Here is a 20914-nt window from a genome sequence, read left to right on the forward strand (position 1 = left end):
GTCATTACTTAGTGTTTAACTCGACATTTGTTCAGAGGTTTTGTCATTGCCTAGTGTTTATCTCGACTGTTGTTCGGAGTTATTGTTATTACTTAGTATTTAACTCGACTGTTATTCGGAGGTATTGTCATTTCCTAGTGATTAACTCGACTGTTGTTCTGAGGTATTGTCATTGCCTAGTGTTTAACTCGACTGTTGTTCGGAGGTATTGTCATTGCCTGGTGTTGAACTCGACTGTTGTTTGAATGTATTATCATAACCCAGTGTTTAACTCGACTGTTGTTCGGAGGTATTGTCATTGCCTAGTGTTAAACACGATTGTTGTTCGGAGGTATTGTCATTACCTAGTGTTTAACTGGACTGTTGTTCAGAGGTATTGTCATTGTCTAGTGTTTAACTCGACTGTTGCTCTGAGGTTTTGTCATTGCCTGGTTTTTAACTCGACTGTTGTTCGGAAGTTTTGTCATTGCCTAGTGTTTAACTCGACTGTTGTTCGGAGGTCTTGTCATTGCCTAGTGTTTAACTCGACTGTTGTTCAGAGGTATTGTCATTGCCAAGTGTTTTACTCGACTGTTTTTCGGATGTATTGCCATTGCCTAGTCTTAACTCGACTGTTGTTTGAAGGAATTGTCATTGCCTAGGGTTTAACTCTATTGTTGTTCGGAGATATTATTATTTCCTATTGTTTAACCCGACTGTTGGTTGAAGGTATTGTCATTACCTAGTGTTTAACTCGACCGTGTTCTGAGGTATTGTCATTACTTAGTGTTTAACTCGACATTTGTTCAGAGGTATTGTCATTGCCTAGTGTTTATCTAGACTGTTGTTCGGAGGTATTGTCATTGCCTAGTGTTTAACTCGACTGTTGTTCGGAGTTATTGTCATTACTTAGTTTTTAACTCGACTGTTATTCGGAGGTATTGTCATTGCCTAGTGATTAACTCGACTGTTGTTCGGAGGTTTTGTCATTGCATGGTGTTGAACTCGACTGTTGTTTGAATGTATTATCATTACCGAGTGTTTAACTCGACTGTTGTTCGGAGTTATTGTCATTGCCTAGTGTTAAACTCGATTGTTGTTCGGAGGTATTGTCATTACCTAGTGTTTAACTCGACTGTTGTTCAGAGGTATTGTCATTGTCTAGTGTTTAGCTCGACTGTTGCTCTGAGGTTTTGTCATTGCCTGGTTTTTAACTCGACTGTTGTTCGGAGATTTTGTCATTGCCTAGTGTTTAACTCGACTGTTGCTGAGAGGTATTGTCATTGCCTAGTGTTTAACTCGACTGTTGTTCGGAGGTTTTGTCATTGCCTAGTGTTTAACTCGTCTGTTGTTTGGAGGTTTTGTCATTGCCTAGTGTTTAACTCGACTGTTTTTCGGAGGTATTGCCATTGCCTAGTCTTTAACTCGACTGTTGTTTGAAGGAATTGTCATTGCCTAGTTTTTAACTCTATTGTTGTTCGGAGGTATTGTTATTTCCTAGTGTTTAACCCGACTGTTGTTTGAAGGTATTGTCATTACCTAGTGTTTACCTCGACTGTTCTTCTGAGGTATTGTCATTACTTAGTGTTTAACTCGACATTTGTTCAGAGGTTTTGCCATTGCCTAGTGTTTATCTCGACTGTTGTTCGGAGGTATTGTCATTACTTAGTATTTAACTCGAGTGTTATTCGGAGGTATTGTCATTTCCTAGTGTTTAACTCGACTGTTGTTCTGAGGTATTGTCATTGCCTAGTGTTTAACTCGACTGTTGTTCGGAGGTATTGTCATTGCCTGGTGTTTAACTCGACTGTTGTTTGAATGTATTATCATAACCCAGTGTTTAACTCGACTGTTGTTCGGAGGTATTGTCATTGCCTAGTGTTAAACTCGATTGTTGTTCGGAGGTATTGTCATTGCCTGGTTTTTAACTCGACTGTTGTGCGGAGGTTTTGTCATTGCCTAGTGTTTAACTCGACTGTTGTTCGGAGGTCTTGTCATTGCCTAGTGTTTGACTCGACTGTTGTTCGGAGGTATTGTCATTGCCAAGTGTTTAACTCGACTGTTTTTCGGAGGTATTGCCATTGCCTAGTCTTAACTCGACTGTTGTTTGAAGGAATTGTCATTGCCTAGTGTTTAACTCTATTGTTGTTCGGAGATATTGTTATTTCCTATTGTTTAACCCGACTGTTGTTTGAAGGTATTGTCATTACCTAGTGTTTAACTCGACTGTTGTTCTGAGGTATTGTCATTACTTAGTGTTTAACTCGACATTTGTTCAGAGGTATTGTCATTGCCTAGTGTTTATCTCGACTGTTGTTCGGAGGTATTGTCATTGCCTAGTGTTTAACTCGACTGTTGTTCGGAGTTATTGTCATTACTTAGTATTTAACTCGACTGTTATTCGGAGGTATTGTCATTGCTTAGTGTTTAACTCGACTCTTGTTCGGAGGTTTTGTCATTGCATGGTGTTGAATTCGACTGTTGTTTGAATGTATTATCATTACCGAGTGTTTAACTCGACTGTTGTTCGGAGTTATTGTCATTGCCTAGTGTTAAACTCGATTGTTGTTCGGAGGTATTGCCATTACCTAGTGTTTAACTCGACTGTTGTTCAGAGGTATTGTCATTGTCTAGTGTTTAGCTCGACTGTTGCTTTGAGGTTTTGTCATTGCCTGGTTTTTAACTCGACTGTTGTTCGTAGGTTTTGTCATTGCCTAGTGTTTAACTCGACTGTTGTTCGGATGTATTGTCATTGCCTAGTGTTTAACTCGACTGTTGTTTGAAGGTATTATCATTACCGATCGTTTAACTCGACTGTTGTTCGGAGGTATTGTCTTTGCCTTGTGTTAAACTCGATTGTTGTTCTGTGGTATTGTCATTACCTAGTGTTTAACTCGACTGTTGTTCAGAGGTATTGTCATTGCCTAGTGTTTAACTCTACTGTTGTTCGGAGGTTTTGTCATTGCCTGGTTTTGAACTCGTCTGTTGTTTGGAGGTTTTGTCATTGCCTAGTGTTTAACTCGAATGTTTTTTGGAGGTATTGCCATTGCCTAGTTTTTAACTGGACTGTTGTTTGAAGGTATTGTCATTACCTAGTGTTTAACTCGACTGTTGTTCTAAGGTATTGTCATTGCCTAGTGTTTAACTCTATTGTTGTTCGGAGGTATTGTCATTGCCTAGTGTTTAATTCTACTGTTGTTCGGAGGTTTTCTCATTGCCTGGTTTTGAACCCGTCTGTTGTTTGGAGGTATTGTCATTGCCTAGTGTTTAACCCGACTGTTGTTTGAAGGTATTGTCATTGCCTAGTGTTTAACCCGACTGTTGTTTGAAGGTATTGTCATTGCCTAGTGTTTAATTCTACTGTTGTTCGGAGGTTTTCTCATTGCCTGGTTTTGAACCAGTCTGTTGTTTGGAGGTATTGTCATTGCCTAGTGTTTAACTCGACTGTTTTTCGGAGGTATTGCCATTGCCTAGTTTTTAACTGGACTGTTGTTTGAAGGTATTGTCATTGCCTAGTGTTTAACTCGACTGTTGTTCTAAGGTATTGTCATTGCCTAGTGTTTAACTCGACTGTTGTTCTAAGGTATTGTCATTGCCTAGTTATTAACTCTATTGTTGTTCGGAGGTATTGTCATTGCCTAGTGTTTAACCCTACTGTTGTTTGAAGGTATTGTCATTACCTAGTGTTTAACTCGACTGTTGTTCTGAGGTATTGTCATTACTTAGTGTTTAACTCGACAGTTGTTCAGAGGTATTGTCATTGCCTAGTGTTTATCTCGACTGTTGTTCGGAGGTATTGTCATTGCCTAGTGTTTAACTCGACTGTTGTTCAGAGGTATTGTCATTGCCAGGTGTTTAACTCGACTGTTGTTTGGAGGTATTGTCAGTGTCGTTTGTTAAGTTGGTATGTTGCTCTTTTTCATTATTGTGTAGTATTTGTTCTTATTTGAAAATATATCATAATGAACCAACACTACATTGTAGACTAGGTAACCTAGAGAAGTTTTACACACAAACATAACTTTTTTTTCCGAATAAATGCAATTGCAGTTGATTCACAGTTTTATAAAATACTATGTCGTAAAATTGTGTCAAGTTCTAACTATTCCAAAACATATTGCAAAGGATAATTGTTTTTGATGCGAAGGCATATGTATACTTTTTTTTTTTTAAATTACTGCAATGATAAAACAAAACAATGCTGACCAGACTAAGAGAGTTCCGACATTTGTTATGATTTCCTATACAAATCTGTAATTTTGATCGAATTTCCTTACTATGCATGTAGGCGTAAATGAGTAAATTGATAATATGTTAGCACCATTTTAATAAATTCAAAAGATTAAATAAGACAAAAACCGTAATATACCTGGGCCGTGTTGTGCACTATTTTAATGGAATATAATCAAACAAGAACACATGTCATGTGCGTCACTCTGAATTCAAACATTTCTCAGTCTTGTGGTTTAAGAAGACAGTAATAAACATGGGTGAAAAAGATGTTCGTGAATTCAAGGTCAAAATCAGCCATCTTTAAATAACGTTTTATTTCTGTCACTCCAATTTTAACAATGATAAGAATAACACATTTATTCGATAATAAATAACACACAACTTACATATTCAAATTCCCGAAGTATGTCATTTAATATGAAATCCCTTTTATCGATTGTCTAACCAAAGACTGACTGGCGAGTCATCTGTCTTATATCGCAGGTCCCCGTCTACCAAGTACTACTATCCACCAATGCTTTACTAAACATACAAGGGAACATGTATTAATTAATGTTTGTATTTGCATTCTATAATTATTACTATGCAATTACTATTATCAGAATAATGTTATCTAAACTTTATAACTGTGTGTATGGTATACTTGTGCAAACTATAATTAGGTAATAAGCATGCAAGTTACATTTACAATTTGAAATCAAAATGTAATTGACTTCTTTGACCGATTGCCAAATCGCAATTCTTTCTTTAAAGTGCTCCTACTAATAGCGTTATTGTAATGGAGCCAGTACTTAAGTTTCTTAAATCATATTGAGAAGAAGATTTCCAGACGCAAAACCTTCGTCAGAGCGTTACTTAACTGCATTCGGTTGTTGTGTTAGTGCCAAATCGTCTGTTTCAGAATTATGCCATACATTTAGTAAGCAATGTAGTATTTTAATACAATTATTAAAGTCAAACGTATCTAGTTCGTATATCTTGGTCTTACACTCACGAAATTTAGCTGTCGTCCATTTATAATATTACTCGTATTATTTTATTTATTATTTCAGGTCATCATTCGGCATGAAATAGGATATTTTCAAAATAGCGCACTAGTTGATAAAAAATATTCAGTGCTCCGCTCCATAGCAGAATCAGTCAGTGCAGTAAAATGCAAAACGTTACCGCGTGAGAAAATGTGACAATCAAATTGACATTAATAGTAACTTAGTCATTTGGTTTTTGCTGGAACTTGTGACATGTTATTTTCTGGTATACTTTTACCGCTTTTGTCACACTTACAGTTAATATGTTGACACACGACTAGTATTTTTCAAATGTTTCGGAATAAGCAGATGAAACAGAGTAATCTGAAAATTATATTATTTTCATCATGTTCTTTATAATTATAAAGGCGGATTAGTACAATATGAGCAAAACAAATATACACACAATACAGCATCGCAAGCTTAAGAATTAAAATAAACTGAAACCCTGGCAAACACAGATTGCAAATATACCTTGTTATAGTGAATACAAAACAAATACAATAACATTGTAACTTTATTACTGATCAAATGCAATTTTACATACACCCAACCAAGTATAGAAGGTTATACTTTTAATGTTTGTATGATGAAATCTAAACTAAAGATAAGAATAGATGAACAAATAGTGTGACATAGCTTGTCCTAGCATGAAAACTAGGTCTTCATATAGTTATTTTATGAAAAGATCATTGCACAACCTGATCTGGCTTCGTGAAAGTTATCAAAAGGTCTACTTTAATACGATTGTTTATATTGATGTTGACATGGCTTAACACTTCTGTCCTTTCCTTCTCAAATGTTAATTCATGTTAATGCACTGCGTTTCGTTTATATCAATCTAAAGTTTTCATATACATCAACGTCCTTAAATGGGGATTGCATCCTGCTGTTCTCGGATCCATATTGAAAGTCTGAAACAGAACTCAAATAACTTATTTATGATGTTTCATATAAAATAAAATACAATTAAGACATACATTGGATGGGCAAGTGTTAGTCTGGAACGGTAATAACTTCCGAAAGATCACACGTATGGTATGAATAAACTATAACGGTTTGTTTTGCCTGTCCGTCAATGTTCTTTGCTAGCTTTGCAAATTTATCAGATATTTAATTCACTATATGCCTGTTTATAAGTAATTGAGTATTCGCCTTTTTGTGTTGGTAAAACAGAGCCTTAAATAAATATCTGCAAAGAAGATCATTTGGAAGCATATAATACATGACATCAGCATTTCGGTTTTATTGATTCATACTTCTTTGAAAAATATAAAACGTGCAACACTCTTATGCTCCTGATGACAACGGCTTTGGTTGTATTTTACATATTCGATGATCTCGAAGGACCAGACAGTAGATCACTTAACTTCGGAAAAGGTAGGTGCGTTTAATTTCAGCCGCCACTCAACACTTAACTCAATGAATGTATATTTGATAGTTTGATAATTTTGGAACGCCACATATGGACGTTTATACAAACATAAAATGAAGCTCGGTTCATATGATAAATACCTTTACAGTGACATTTTCATGAAATTTACTTGTTTTAACAGGCCATTTTTTATCAGCTTGATTTATTATTTTACTATTCGTAATGTTATAATTGTATGAACCGCGAAAAGCAGAAACATTCTAAAATTTGGGACTTGTCGCCCTTTCTAAAGGCATTAAAAAGTTCTGGCAGTTTATAAAATGCAAGAAGAAACACTCCTCTTTAAATGATCCCCTTAAATGGAAGTATATTAAAGTCTTGAAATTACAAAGAAATAAAGTTTAATAATCATTTGTTCAAAATGGTCATTTCTTAACAACCTTAAGGTGAGGAGAATGTGATATGTCCAAAAAGGTTTTACATACTCATCGCTATTAACATCATTATTACAAGAAGCAGCTTTAGCTTTTGAGTTATCAAAATATGTCCTGGGTTCACTTGCTAACAGTATTTAACATATTACGTTTTGCCGTATAAAAACTGGGTTTCCTATGCACATCACAAAAACTAGATGCACCATTAATAGATGCAGTGGGATTTTCATTTGATTGGATATCTTAAAGTCTTCTTTTAAATTGAAATGTTAGAATTCATCTCAGAGTTACTTGCATGTTGAATCACCCCCAGTGATTTTCGTGGATTTGGAAAGATGTAAATTAATATTGTATAGTACAAAGTATTTGTAATACAGACAGCTTATCTACATACAACAGAATCACCATGCAATACTAATTAGGTAATGTCATCAAAAATGTTTTTACCAACTAGCAAGTGATGTAATTCATTGTAATCTCCAAATATCCCAAACACGCATATCATAAGTTGAATGAATAAGGGACGAGGTTGTTAGCTTTACAATATTTACGAATGCGATTTGCCTGTCATTTAAACACATGTACCTGTCTGACATCGTAAACATGCACACCCGATCTTAAATAGCTATTGAGGAAGTAAACATAGAAATAAAGCCTAAAGTGATTATCGTCAAATAAACGAATTCTCTCTCTAAACACTGTTCTCTCTCTCTACGGTTGAATGTGTAAAGATGTGTGTTTATAACATACTTAAACGGAATATGAAGTCATTGACGTTTTGGTGCCTCTTAACCATTCTCAATACATATGGTAAGTCGTATTTGAATACACAGGTTAACACGTGACATAGATGTTTGATTGTACAGGTTAAGAAAAATATTGATAAATCATAAAAATGTGTTAACATGATAAAGGCATTGGTAGATATGTTAGTATGCTAAACAAAATGGTCATTTTAGGCCTAATATGACATAAATATTCAATATACTTAATGTGGCTATTATATAAAACGTTAAACATGTATTCAATATGTTTTAAGCGATTAACATGTTATAAGGAAATTAATGCTTGGGAGATCACGTGTCATAATCGCTATACGCTAGTGTATACAAATAACATGAAATCACTTACGTATTGTGAAAGAAAAAAGGAAAGAAATTGTAAAATCTCTGAATTATTATAAAGAAGTTTTAACGTCAATTTGAATATTGTTAAAATATACTAATTAAAACCATTATTCGTTTGTAGTGTTCCATTCTTAAGTATTATGTTTGCATATTTTTGTCGTTTACATGCATACAGCTCTATCACGAATCATTTTAACGTCCGATGGTGCTTCCTTATCACGCTAAAACCACACCAGTCGAAAACGAAGAGCTTTGAAAAAGCATTACCTACAACATAGGTTTTTTCCAAAGTCAGTTAAATACCAAATGCCTTTACGATTTTTATAGCTATAGGTTTATTATATATATGTATATTTCGATTAAATAGTTGTGTTCGTTTCAGTAACGCCGAACGGAAGTGTTGCAAGCCTTCCTTCTCCAATCTAAATTGAGTATGGTAACAATGGTAATAAGCATAATATCTCGGTCGATTTCGAAAAACACCAAAATTGCTCTAATTATGTCATGCTCAATAAAATGGCAAACCGTGACCGAATTGTCTTTGTTCATAGTCTACGATGATCGTTTCTTATCCCAGATCTAATAGTTATTGTAAAGATGTTTTATATAAATATATTATATACAGCGTCATCCTCTTCACTTACGTGTTGCGGCCGTTTTTTTTTAAATTATTATTCCGAATATTTATTAAAATTGATACGTATGATTAAAGGCTTAAGTTGTTCAACAAGTTGCATATCCTGTCAGAAAGCAGAATTTATTTTGGAGTTTTAAAATTGTATCAGTTCCATTTTCATTACATTATATTTTTAAGCTGCATCAGTCATACTCATTATTAATAACTGTATAGTTGTTTTTCATTTCTAATTGAGAACGTTTAAAGCAGGCAACATATTCAATTCTTCGAACCTTAGTTTCAGTTTATTTCAGGTTCAGTATATTAGCAATATCAGCAAAGACATGATTATGGCCAAAATTAACATCAAATTTCACAAGGATGGTCACACATAAAAAGAGAGATCTGCTAGTGAGAAATTGTAAATCAATTAAGACATTAAGGCTGTATCTAGATATTGACTAAGATTAAAAACTCAAGAAAAAATGACCCCTATTAGTATAAATTGTTTATATTACGAGTGAATTTTTTAATTTCACAGAATGTACAGATGTCGTTCTTTCAAAGGATCGTGAATTTGCCACCGAAAATGAGACGTTGACAATGATCTGCTCCACCGGGTCAGGCTATGAATTTGTTAGTTTCTTAAACGAAACAACTACCATTGGAAGTATCGTTTATACTGACGGTATTTGTCACACGAACATTAAAACAGCCAACTGTTCCTGTGTGAACGTCACCACCTACACGTGTACAACAAACACTCTGACTAGATTGAATAATAATGAACCATGGCGATGTAGAGCAACGCGGAATGGCATTGGAATATATAGCAATGAAGTTTCTATCGTTGTAAAAGGTAATCGTGTACGTATCTAGGCAAACATTAATTAATACATTTTGGTAAGGTTAAGGAAACTAAGCATAATTTGTGACTGAATAAAAAACAATATCTGATGGCAAGAATCAATTTATGACTTTCGTGAAAAAAGTAGTTTTAAACCGCTTAAAAAGAATAATAAAAAGCTAACAAGCACATTTGCCAAACAAAGTAAAAGTATCCGATCGTGCAAACAAACACAGGTTCCGTATACTGTAACTTTGTCCCAATAGTAAAAAAGTGTGGTTTAAAAGTTTAATTTCATAACGTTTTATAGTGCATATTAATTATCAAAACGTATAGAGATAACCGATTTGATACACCATCTATTACGGCGACCAACGATATTCTCCGTGAAAGTATAGATTTTAATGAACTTAACATACGCTTGTTTTTATAATAAAAAAAATATTCCGAAAAATGGAGATTGCCATAAAAATTATTGTCCGTCAACATGCATTACCAGCAAACTTGAAAAAAGTCCATCATTTGCGAGGTTTTAGATAAAGTAAATTTAATAGGCGTTTTTAAGCTGTGGTAGATTTTGAAAAGTGTCTTAATTATTCAATCAAATGCATATAGCATATCAATCATAAAACAGTCTTGACAACAGATGGTTCTGAACTCGCAAAACCAGCATATAGAATTGTCAATACGAGCTAATATGCGGCCGATAATACTTTATTTAACATGCTTAGAAGAATAAACCCAACAATCATGTCCATGTTTCAGCTTAATTTAACCTTTTAAAAATAGCTCATTATGGTTTCCCAGTTTAAAAATAGCGCGATTTTTTTAGCGTATCACGTCACTTTATTAGTGAGAAGGTTTAAGCAAATATATATATTCTCTTTTTTTGTTCTCGAAGTTAGTAAAATTATGCTTTATATTATAAAAGGAACTATGATCATACAGCTTAAAATATTTTATTTACTAAAGCAGCCTATGTGGGACTTGATCGTTTAAAACAATAAGTGCTTCATATCTTTGTAAAGGATTCTTGCATTAGTATTTCATTCCTCTGTCTTCAATTAAAGTTGGGATCTCTTATAATAGATGACGTTGGGGCTAACTTCTTAGTTTATTAATATAGATCTTTTTCTTACGTTATTGCATACTTTGATAAGGTTTATCATTTACGTTTTTCGCTGGAGGTTGTGGACACAAACTAGCATACCCCCCCCCTCCCCTCACCTCCCGTTAATTTTCCGATTTACAGATAGTTCTATGGCGTTATCTAATAAGGGCACCCCTAGTTTTATATATAATATATATTGTCTGTTTAGCTTTGTTGGGTTGTTCCGTGGTTTTGGTTTGTAAATGTGTTTTTTTTCCTATTTCTGTTATCGGCGTTGCCTCTGTATGATTGAACGGAGTTCATGTTTAAACTAACGACTTCTTGGTATTTGTAGTTTGTCATATCAATATTATTTAAAGTTGTTACAAGCAATAAGGTGTACACCATCTAAGGATGCCAATAGGGGTCAAAATGCAAGTTTAAAAGAGGTCAGATTCGGTTTTTGGTTTATACAATATATTTGCAATACAACATATACTAAGTATAAAGTATTTCAGTTTGAGCATACTTTTGAGTATAATCAAAGTAAACAAAGCCTAAATATACACAATGTAATAAGTGTTGACAGATTAAATGCCTTGAATGTAAACATTTAAGTTCAGTATTATTAGGTCTGACGGATGATTATACAGATTGAGCATTGTTGCTTATAGTTACGTATTTTTGTACATCAGTGTAGTCATTTTGACCAACACAAACTACACTTTCAGCTTGTTAAGGATAATAAAATTAGTCTTAGTAAAGTACAGCACTCTTGTTTCATATATTACCTTCAATCTTATTTGAACGTTAACAGAAACATATCTAAAAGCATCTTTTATTTAATACGAACACTATTTTTAATTTTGATATGTTATTTTGATAGTACCAATCAAAACGGTCTCAATAAGCCCAGACATTCTGGATTCAATCACAATTAGCGAAGGGAATGCACTTCGGCTAACATGCGAGGCAGCAAACGGTTTACCTTTTGCAAATATCAGCTGGTACCTGGGCAATAAAACAAATGGTTTCCACGACGATTATTATATTTTAAAGTCTTCGAAAAGAGAGGTTTTTGTGAATACTGATAGAACTCTGACCACTAAGAGCACTCTGACACACACTGTAAGTAGGACAGAAGACGGCATGGATGTTTATTGCAATGCAAGTAATGGAGAAAACCACCAAGTATCAAGCCAAACGATTCATCTTAATATTGAATGTAAGTTTGTATAAACAAATGTAATATCATATTGATACTAGATTCTACTTTTGATGTCTTCGTTATTGAAATGGTACAAGTGCCACCAGTTGAACTGACTCTTATAATATCCAAGGTCGGAAATGCCATTTTATATTGAGATATTTTAAACATGACATTATGCTCAAATATAACAATAAACTATTGAATCCGAATACAGTCAAAGGTATTATTCATGCATCAATTGACATCCGTGATCAATGTACGTTCTTTCAGCCTGCTTGTTTACTTTTAGATATACGTATAACAAACGATGATTTGCTTGCATATCCATAGAATATTATTATGAAATTGACATTGCATATGTGTTTATATTGTCATGTAAAATGCACATAAGTTTTAGCCTTTGATGCGAGGTACAACATATAGGATGTTTAAGAAACATTGTATACCAAATTTCAAGATATTATAAAGATACGGCGTGGCTCTCATTCTACAAGAAAGTTAATGTTCGTTATGTACTCATCACAGCTAGTATGAATTTTTTAACACCAGATCATCCAGGCATACCTACCTTCAAATTCAAATCGAGTAGCATCGCTATAACGGCAAGGAGCATTTCGGTAATAAGGAACGAAGAAATCAGTATTGCGTGCATCACTGATGGAAACCCACCACCATCTTACACGTGGTCAACAGGCCATGATGGGCAAATCATCACCTCAGCATTTGACAGAGATACTAACCTTACGTGTGAAGTTTCTAGCTCATTATATACAACTGGCGCCAATAGTACACAATCTACGACCGTTTCAAATCGTCTTCAAATAAAAGTTTTGTGTACGTATGCACTTGTATTTTTTTTCAAGGCATTTGTTTAAAATATTAAGATATTATAAATTGAAATAATTGTGGAAGTAGTAAAGGCTCATTGCAGAATAACATTATATATTTTGCGGGTTTTAAGTTTTAATGGGTATTGACAGCTGCTCTAGTCTCTCTAATTTCTGTGTTGGTTTTCATCATAGTAGTTTTTTGTAAAACATCAAATGTTTTTATTCAGATCCTCCAGATATTCCTGTCTTATGGGCTAATTCAACTTGCATGAAAAACATTACGTTCGAACAAAACGTTCTACAAGTATTAGAACTTGATCGGGTGAATGTGAAATGTGTTGCGGCTGGAATTCCGGACCCTAAATGTCAATGGACCAATCGTTCACAATCGTGTACACTCGATATTTACAAGGTCTCTAAAGATGATGCAGGAACCTATGTTTGCCATGCTTCCAACACAATGAACACGTCATACGGAAGTTCGGTGGTGGGACGAAATGCTTCATCGTTTTATCTTGATATATTGTGTAAGTATTTTCGTTCAAAATTTCCACACTGTAGTGATGAAAGAACTTAATTTCTAGTGACGACATTGGCATCCGCACATTCACAAAATACATATTGTTCTTATTTCAGATACTGTAGTAAGCAAGAGCGTTATGAAATGTGTTTGCACATCATATGTTGAAAGTATTTGTTTACGTATATATAACTCCAAAAACGTTTGCAAGTACACCATGATCATAAGAATGTAGTCATTTTAAAATATTACCCTTCTATCAGATATATTTGCATAACTATTGCTATTGAGGATACTTTCATTTTATATTTTCTCATAATCATTATCTTTTTTTAATCCAGTTACATCATAAATTCAAAAAATGACTTAGTATAAGCTATCATAGCTTCCTTCACAATCGTTGTTAAATATATAATGGTTAAAGTTAAAGTAAAACATGTCTTGAAAATATGTACCAAGTGTTTAAAAAGCTGAAAAACTTCCTTTTGTACGTTGTGCTAGGTGCATATTCTATGCGTCCGTTGGAAAGAAGAAATAATATGAATACTAATAGTTCTTGAAATCACAATACTGTTTAAACAATGGTTTTTCCCTCTGGCAAGATTGCATTTGTGTTTTCCGTAAATGAATATTTTTAATCAAACCGAGATTTCAGTTTCATGCTAGCGTAAAGGCTGTGAACAGCTGTATAATGTGGACCCTTACCTATATATAATTCGTATCTTTAATTAATGTGAAAGATAGATGTATTCCAACCCTAATGCTGGATATCACAAACGGGGTTGCGATACATTTGTCTTTATCGACAACATAAGCTAAATGCCTTTTCTCCTCCTCCGTTTCAAGTGGATTAAAAGATAGTACTAAAATATATACAGTTTAACTACTTTGGCACGTTGAACTGACATGCTTAGTTATTAATATCTAAAGAATTGTCATGGGGGACATTAGTTAACAGGAACAATGACAGCTTTGTAAACATATCACGGCTGGTAATTTCCTACCGTGTCGAACAGTTTACAAGCTCATAGTACATTTAAAACTAAACTCCGAAGTTGTTTTGGCAAAGGTAGGTTCAATAGTCAGCTTTGCTCCGTATGCGTTAATCACATAACAAAACAACAAAACGCATTTTGGAAAGAGAAACATAACATTCACAAGAAAGCGAGAACACTTACATGAAATACATAACATATTTTAATAAATCATCGTCCTTGACAATTTAACACGACTAATAACAATCTTGCAATCTTAAATCTATTGGCAATAAAAAAAACCCATAGCACATGAAAACAAGTATTAAAAAGTACAATGACATACAAAACATTGCCGACAGGGCATACATGCTGCATATTTTATGCGACAATTCGGGTGCACGGCATTGTGCGCCTCACACCCGCAACACGACATTGCGTGTGTCTGCCACATAACGTTACTCTGACAAAAAGGAACGTGCAGCGCCATGTTGTTTTCACGTTTTATTCCGGTAACAAATAACAGAGTATTATGAATATTTTCACTTAAATATAGAAGTCTAATTATTAGCTCGTTCAATTAAATTGAGTCACTTAGAATGTTCACACAGTTTAAGATGCACACAAAGTATTAAGCACAAAGTTTTACACATAGAGACATAGAGTATAATGTTATTCACAAAGTTACACAAAGTTGTTGCCTTATTGATTACTAAATCATCACTATTTAAATGAAAACATGTATGTGTTTATATACTCCTAAATTGAGATACAGAGTTAGCTAAAACATGACAGGTGATGAATGTGATTATCAAAAAATGAAAATATTTGTCTTTAAGCAAAATAATGACATAATAATGTCAATTACTGAAAGATCATTTAATGATTATTTAGACCCTGTCTCAAATTTAGAGATGTAAGAAGTGATAATTATTAAAAAAAAATAATAAAAAAAAAATATATATATATATATATATATATATATATATATATATATATATATATATATATATATATATATATATATATATATTTTTTCTAATAAAAAAGTTTTTTAGATATATATATATATACACATTTATATCGTTAAGAAGTGTATTTTATTTTAATAGGTACGTGTATGTAAATACTGAATTTAGTTTGTTTAGAATTCGCGGCAACCATGAAATAAATCAAAAAAGAATTTCACGACAAAGAATAATGCATCATATGAAGTATGCACAAGACAGGAATACATAAAAACTTATTGCGATTACTTGAATAACATTCGCAGACAAATTGAATATAGTACAAACCAAAACTGACATCTCCCCTAGGCTGGGTTCGATTCCCGGCCTGGGCACCTGAGTTTTGTTTGTCGTCACCACGCCAGACAAGTGGTTTTACTCCGGGTCCTACGGTTTCCCCACAACACGAGACAAAATCTGAGTTAAACCCTGCCAACGAGGGTTAAAAAATATAATGTTGTTATGAACTGTGTCGCAATCGCTTTTAAATAAATACGTTTAAACTAAACCTTAACTGATCAAAAGTAAAATTAACTTTACGAAAGCTCACAAAAGACATACGCTCCCTTCAAAACAGAAATGGTATTTTTTTATGTGCTATGGCCAAATTGGTGAGAAAGATAAAAGGCTACGCCATAGAAAGAAAATCAACAAGAGCGCATTATAATGAGTTTACTTTGAGTAAAGTAAAGAATAGAACATGTGAAATATGGAACCAATTCTTTTGTAACAGAGTTTACATTGATATTTTAAGACATGAAGTGTATAAATAGTATGATTGAAAAGGTCATTAAACATAAAATAGTAATTTCACTATTGCAAACATATATAACGTGTGTATAACATCAAAACAATTTTTTAAAATAAAAGAGTAATCTTTCAACATTGAATGTGTTTTGTTCTTGTTTAGAGTTTTTATTAAAGTAAGATTAGAATGAACCATTGACCAACGTGGAACGCAGGTAAAACGTTCGCACTTTTTGGAACATTATCTCGCAAAATAATAACAAAATACCAGTTTTAAGTGCTTATAAAACGATACATTCTTGTTCACCTACAAAACGAATTAGACATGTTACAGAATATTTATTTCTTAAAATGTGTGATGTTCTTTTAATATATTTTTAAATGAAAACGGTCTCCAAACAATATGATTACCCGAGGGTAACGACACCCTTTTTGAGCCTTTAGCGAAAGATGGTGGGTAGAGATACGTTTATTCACCATGATTTTGAATGACTGGATATAAAGGTCCAGGATGGAGGAGTTGTTTGCTCTGGACCTTCGGGATCATTCGATATATCCTGATGATTCTTGGAAAACAGTGACGTTTAAACCGTTAGAAGGCGTCATTGTTATGGTTGCACTATCAATAAACCTTCCCGAGAGTATCTAAATGATTTGAGTTGCTAGGAGCATAATGATTAAAGCGTGTTGAATAAATTTTGTTTATCTTCCAGATCCACCGAAAATAGCAAACATTCACACAAAAGTTGAGGTCATTGAAGGTGTTAATTTAAGTTTAATTTGTAACACGGAACCGGGAAACCCAAGTGAAACGTCATATTCTTGGACAAGTACACATCAGCCTGAAAGAAATACATTTGATCAATATCTTAACATACATAACATAACTCGAACCGACGAAGGTGTATTTACTTGTTTTGTGAAAAATAGAATGTACCCAACTGGATGTCATGAAGTACAAGGAAGCGATATGGAATACGTTTATGTGGATGTCCAGTGTATGTATGTTGGTTTAACACCTTATCTAATCGCATAACTTAACGGATGAAACATACATAAAGGTTTTCACATGCGTGAATCAAACCGATGTCGAGAAAAATGAACTTAAATTTAATGTATATCCAAAGTTGGTATAGCGACTCAAGATTTATGTACAATTTACATTAACCATTTTGTATCCGCCACGTAATCATTTTTCTTAGAATATTTACTAATTAACATACAACGATTACTTATACCTCTAACATGTTATCATTAAATGTTTGCCATCCATAACTTATATTACCATCTTCTAACATTCCAGATAAGGCTTCAATCAAAACGTTTGCTGTTCTAAATGATACTGTTTATCATGGGGATCAATTTATGCTTTCTTGTGAAGTAGATAGTGATCCACCTTCTGACATCAGCATTTCATCACCAACTGGATCCATTCTTAATTTTACCCATAGAAATATTGAATTAAATTACTACAAGAACAGTTCGTGCTTAGACGACACTGGCCAGTTTACGTGTGTGTCTAACAACAGGCACAATTATGATAAACCCGACAGGAGAAACGTTACAGTTAACGTCAAATGTATGTGTTTGATACCGATTCTGGTAAATATGCACACAACGATAAGCGTAGATTGCTTAGTTAAGGCAATCCATTTGATAGGGCTTGATTACAGTGATGACCGGTAGACATGGTCAAGTATTTGCTCCATATTTCTTAACTCTCGTGATTTTATTTTCTAATTGTATTGATTGTTCACTAATTTAATGCAGCAAGTATTTTCTCGTTGATTCACACAGTGGGTTTTTATGCATATAAATACTTTCCTTGATGACCACAATATTCATTTTTCATTATATGCAGGTCCACCCATGTATAGGCATAATGAACAGCCAACTACAGTCGTGACTACCACTCTCGGGGGGAAGGCTGTGCTATACTTTGCAGTATTTTCGAACCCTTACCCAAGATCTATCATATGGAGAAACCTTACAAAACATACTATTCTCGCAACTGATGATGACGTATCGGCCAGAGTGACCATCAATACCACGGATGACAACTTAACATCTGTCGTCACAATAACTAATGTTGGAAATTGGGACTCAGGCGATTACTCTGTAATTGCGGAAAACGAGTTTGGGATTTTACGAGAAACGTTCCGAATATCAATAGATGGTAAGTTGATATTTCCAAATATATAAGAAATATATCATGTGTATTATAAAGCATATAATAGAAATCCAGTTGTCATAACCATTTCCGTTTATGACTCTGAGGTGTATTTAGTTAAATCTCGACTCTTGCATGAATGACGCAATCCGATTTGCGAGAGCAGTCATAAGCACGATGTATAATATTCATCCCCTCCCCTGTAATTTTCTAGTATGTTTCTAACCACCCCAGTTACGTTCATACCCCGCAGAAGGCATAACAATTGGCGGTCGGAAAATACCATGACTTTTGTTACCTCATCAAACGAGAAAAACAAAATGTCAACCAACACAATGCCCGCTTTTCACTTTCTTTTGATTTCTTGGCAACACACATATAGGGGAGCAAACTTATGTTAGCTAATTCATTATCTGTTTATCACAAACAATCAGTTAAGTGTGACCGCCGGATGTTTAAGATGAGTTATGCTGGGGTGGGGATAGGGGGTATGGGATATATCCACTCAGCTACTAGGAGTGTACCGCATTAAACTCAAGTCAACATTTTACCAAAACCGAAATTGAATAAGTCAAATGAAGTTAAAATAGTTATTATAAAGTATTAACACATCCTGTGAGGTATCACGTCAAATGCACGTATGTCCATCTGTGAGTCAATACAACAGTTTGACTGGCTAAGTAGCCTCACACTTTACCAAGTTTTACAAATAGCTATAAGGACAAAGACAAACGAAAACAATCATTAGACAAATCGTTACCAAAATCAAACATTAAACAACTGACAAAGTATCGTCATTGGTAAATGTTGAGTAAATGGACCTGCCATGATACGGAAGTACAACCCCACTGGATATTTAAACCGGATTACGATCGTTCAGCTACACTCTTTTCCGAACATGTGTTCATAAGTTCGAACAAGTCATATATGCCTTAATTGAGGAAATGAAACACAGAACAAAAACATCATACCAACTACTAGATAAACTACAAATAGTCAACGACCGAATACAACGATTGAATCGTGTCAGAGTAGCAGTGTTGAATTATTCAAGGTACAGTGACAGTTTTTGGCACCACAACTTATTCATTAACACAACACCGTTCACTGTATCCAGCTAAGTTCACCAAGTATAGCAAATCATGTTCTAAAATGTGATAAAATAGGAAATCTTTTGCCTTAAAAGCCACCGTAAGCTAGGGACATGCATAAATCATCGTTACGGTAACACTCTGATGATACTCCATAAATACGTTGTCAACATAAAGCCTTAGCATGATTTAGATCTGTGATCAGATCCTTTTCCCTTTATTTATCTCACCATGTATCAATACCCCAAACTCTGACTTGTTATATAGTGGCATCCTTTTGATTTAAATTTATACTAGCATGTCCTAAATTTATGCAATTGAAATCTTACGTATAAAGCTATTGAATGTTCACAGTAGTATGGTCTTTGAAAACGCTCTTTATTCTGACTAATATATTTTTGGTTACTCAAATTGATTTCTAGATCACCCTGGACTTGATGGTAATACGTTAACCTCATCAATTTTTGACAATGCAACTGGACCAGTGGTAGGAGTCACAATCGGCGCTGTGTGTTTTGTGGTGATTGTAGCGGTGCTAATTGCGATTTTTGTTTATAGAAAACGGCAAAGTGGAAACGGTGAGTATAATTATACGACATGTCTTTGGTGGTTGTTCTTTTTTCACGAGTCTTCTTCCAAGTTTGTTAAACATTTGAGATTAGCCCTTACACACGCCCATGGACTTCGATTTGAATTGATTTAAAATCTCTCTTCTATATAGTAAAGACATGCAAAGTCTTGGATGGGGTTTAGATATAACGTTTCGCATCTGCTACGATCTTGCCCCTAGCATAACAAGTGTTCGTAGTGTTTATTAAGAACCATTTATAATATAAAATTAAGTCCAACTATTTCGTTAATTGCTCATAGTCTGTCCGCAACATCTGCATTTGAACAACATTCCAAATTGTTTCAAGGATACTACGTGACCTGACCAGAAATATCTTTGGATTGACGCCTAATTATTTTTCAATGGTTGCGGTTAATTGAACCATATAAAACCATATTACTAAAAAACTATAAAAACTATATAAAACTATATTACCATATTACCATTTAATAAACGTTTTGTCTAAAACAGGATTCATAGGGTAAATAACCATAAACAATATGAGATGTGTTTTACGAAATGTTTTGAAATAGGGCCATTAGAAAGCGCATGGCCCTATTTCAAAACATTTCGTAAAACACATCTCATGTTGATTACCCCGTCTTTGTTTAGAATATATCATTTTTTCATTTCAGAAAATGACAGACTGAGGGAGGAAAATGGTTTAAAAGATGATTCTCGGTAAATTCGAATGTTTTAAACGTTTTTAAACTCTATAGTTAATTACAAAGGTCTTTTAAATGCAATTTTACATTGATTACTCTAAATGTAACCGATGTTATTATTTTTTATTTAAGATACGACGATATTGCCATGGTTGACATAAAAAGTCCTAACGAATATAATCAACTTGGTATGTATGAATTTCTCTTCCACTGGTATGACGATTCAAAAAACGAAGTGTTGAATTAGTTATTCAGTAGTCATGAACTATATTTTGGGTTCTTTCATAATGAGTAAGCGTCATTCTTTTCTATGTCGACCGCTTTTTAAAACAATAATGTTCAGTATGAAGTTATTTACAAG

General features: G+C 33.9%; 1 protein-coding gene across 3 annotated transcripts in view; it reads left to right on the forward strand.

The window, feature by feature from the left end:
- Positions 1-20914, forward strand: part of LOC128234635 (hemicentin-2-like) — an 84703-nt gene that overhangs the window by 56837 nt on the left and 6952 nt on the right. Inside the window, exons 3-13 of one of the 3 annotated variants that reach the window (XM_052948993.1) lie at positions 6588-6620; positions 9334-9651; positions 11616-11954; positions 12489-12773; positions 12997-13296; positions 16731-17015; positions 17321-17596; positions 17879-18193; positions 19701-19856; positions 20524-20569; positions 20686-20741. In XM_052948993.1, the coding sequence (XP_052804953.1) occupies positions 6588-6620; positions 9334-9651; positions 11616-11954; positions 12489-12773; positions 12997-13296; positions 16731-17015; positions 17321-17596; positions 17879-18193; positions 19701-19856; positions 20524-20569; positions 20686-20741 (2409 nt within the window). Of the gene's footprint in view, positions 1-6587; positions 6621-7703; positions 7860-9333; positions 9652-11615; positions 11955-12488; positions 12774-12996; positions 13297-16730; positions 17016-17320; positions 17597-17878; positions 18194-19700; positions 19857-20523; positions 20570-20685; positions 20742-20914 lie in introns of those variants that run through there. The other 2 variants (XM_052948996.1, XM_052948995.1) reach the window with 2 other exon arrangements.

This window comes from Mya arenaria, chromosome 5, assembly GCF_026914265.1.
Source record: "Mya arenaria isolate MELC-2E11 chromosome 5, ASM2691426v1".
In the NCBI taxonomy this organism is placed as follows: Eukaryota; Metazoa; Mollusca; class Bivalvia; order Myida; family Myidae; genus Mya; species Mya arenaria.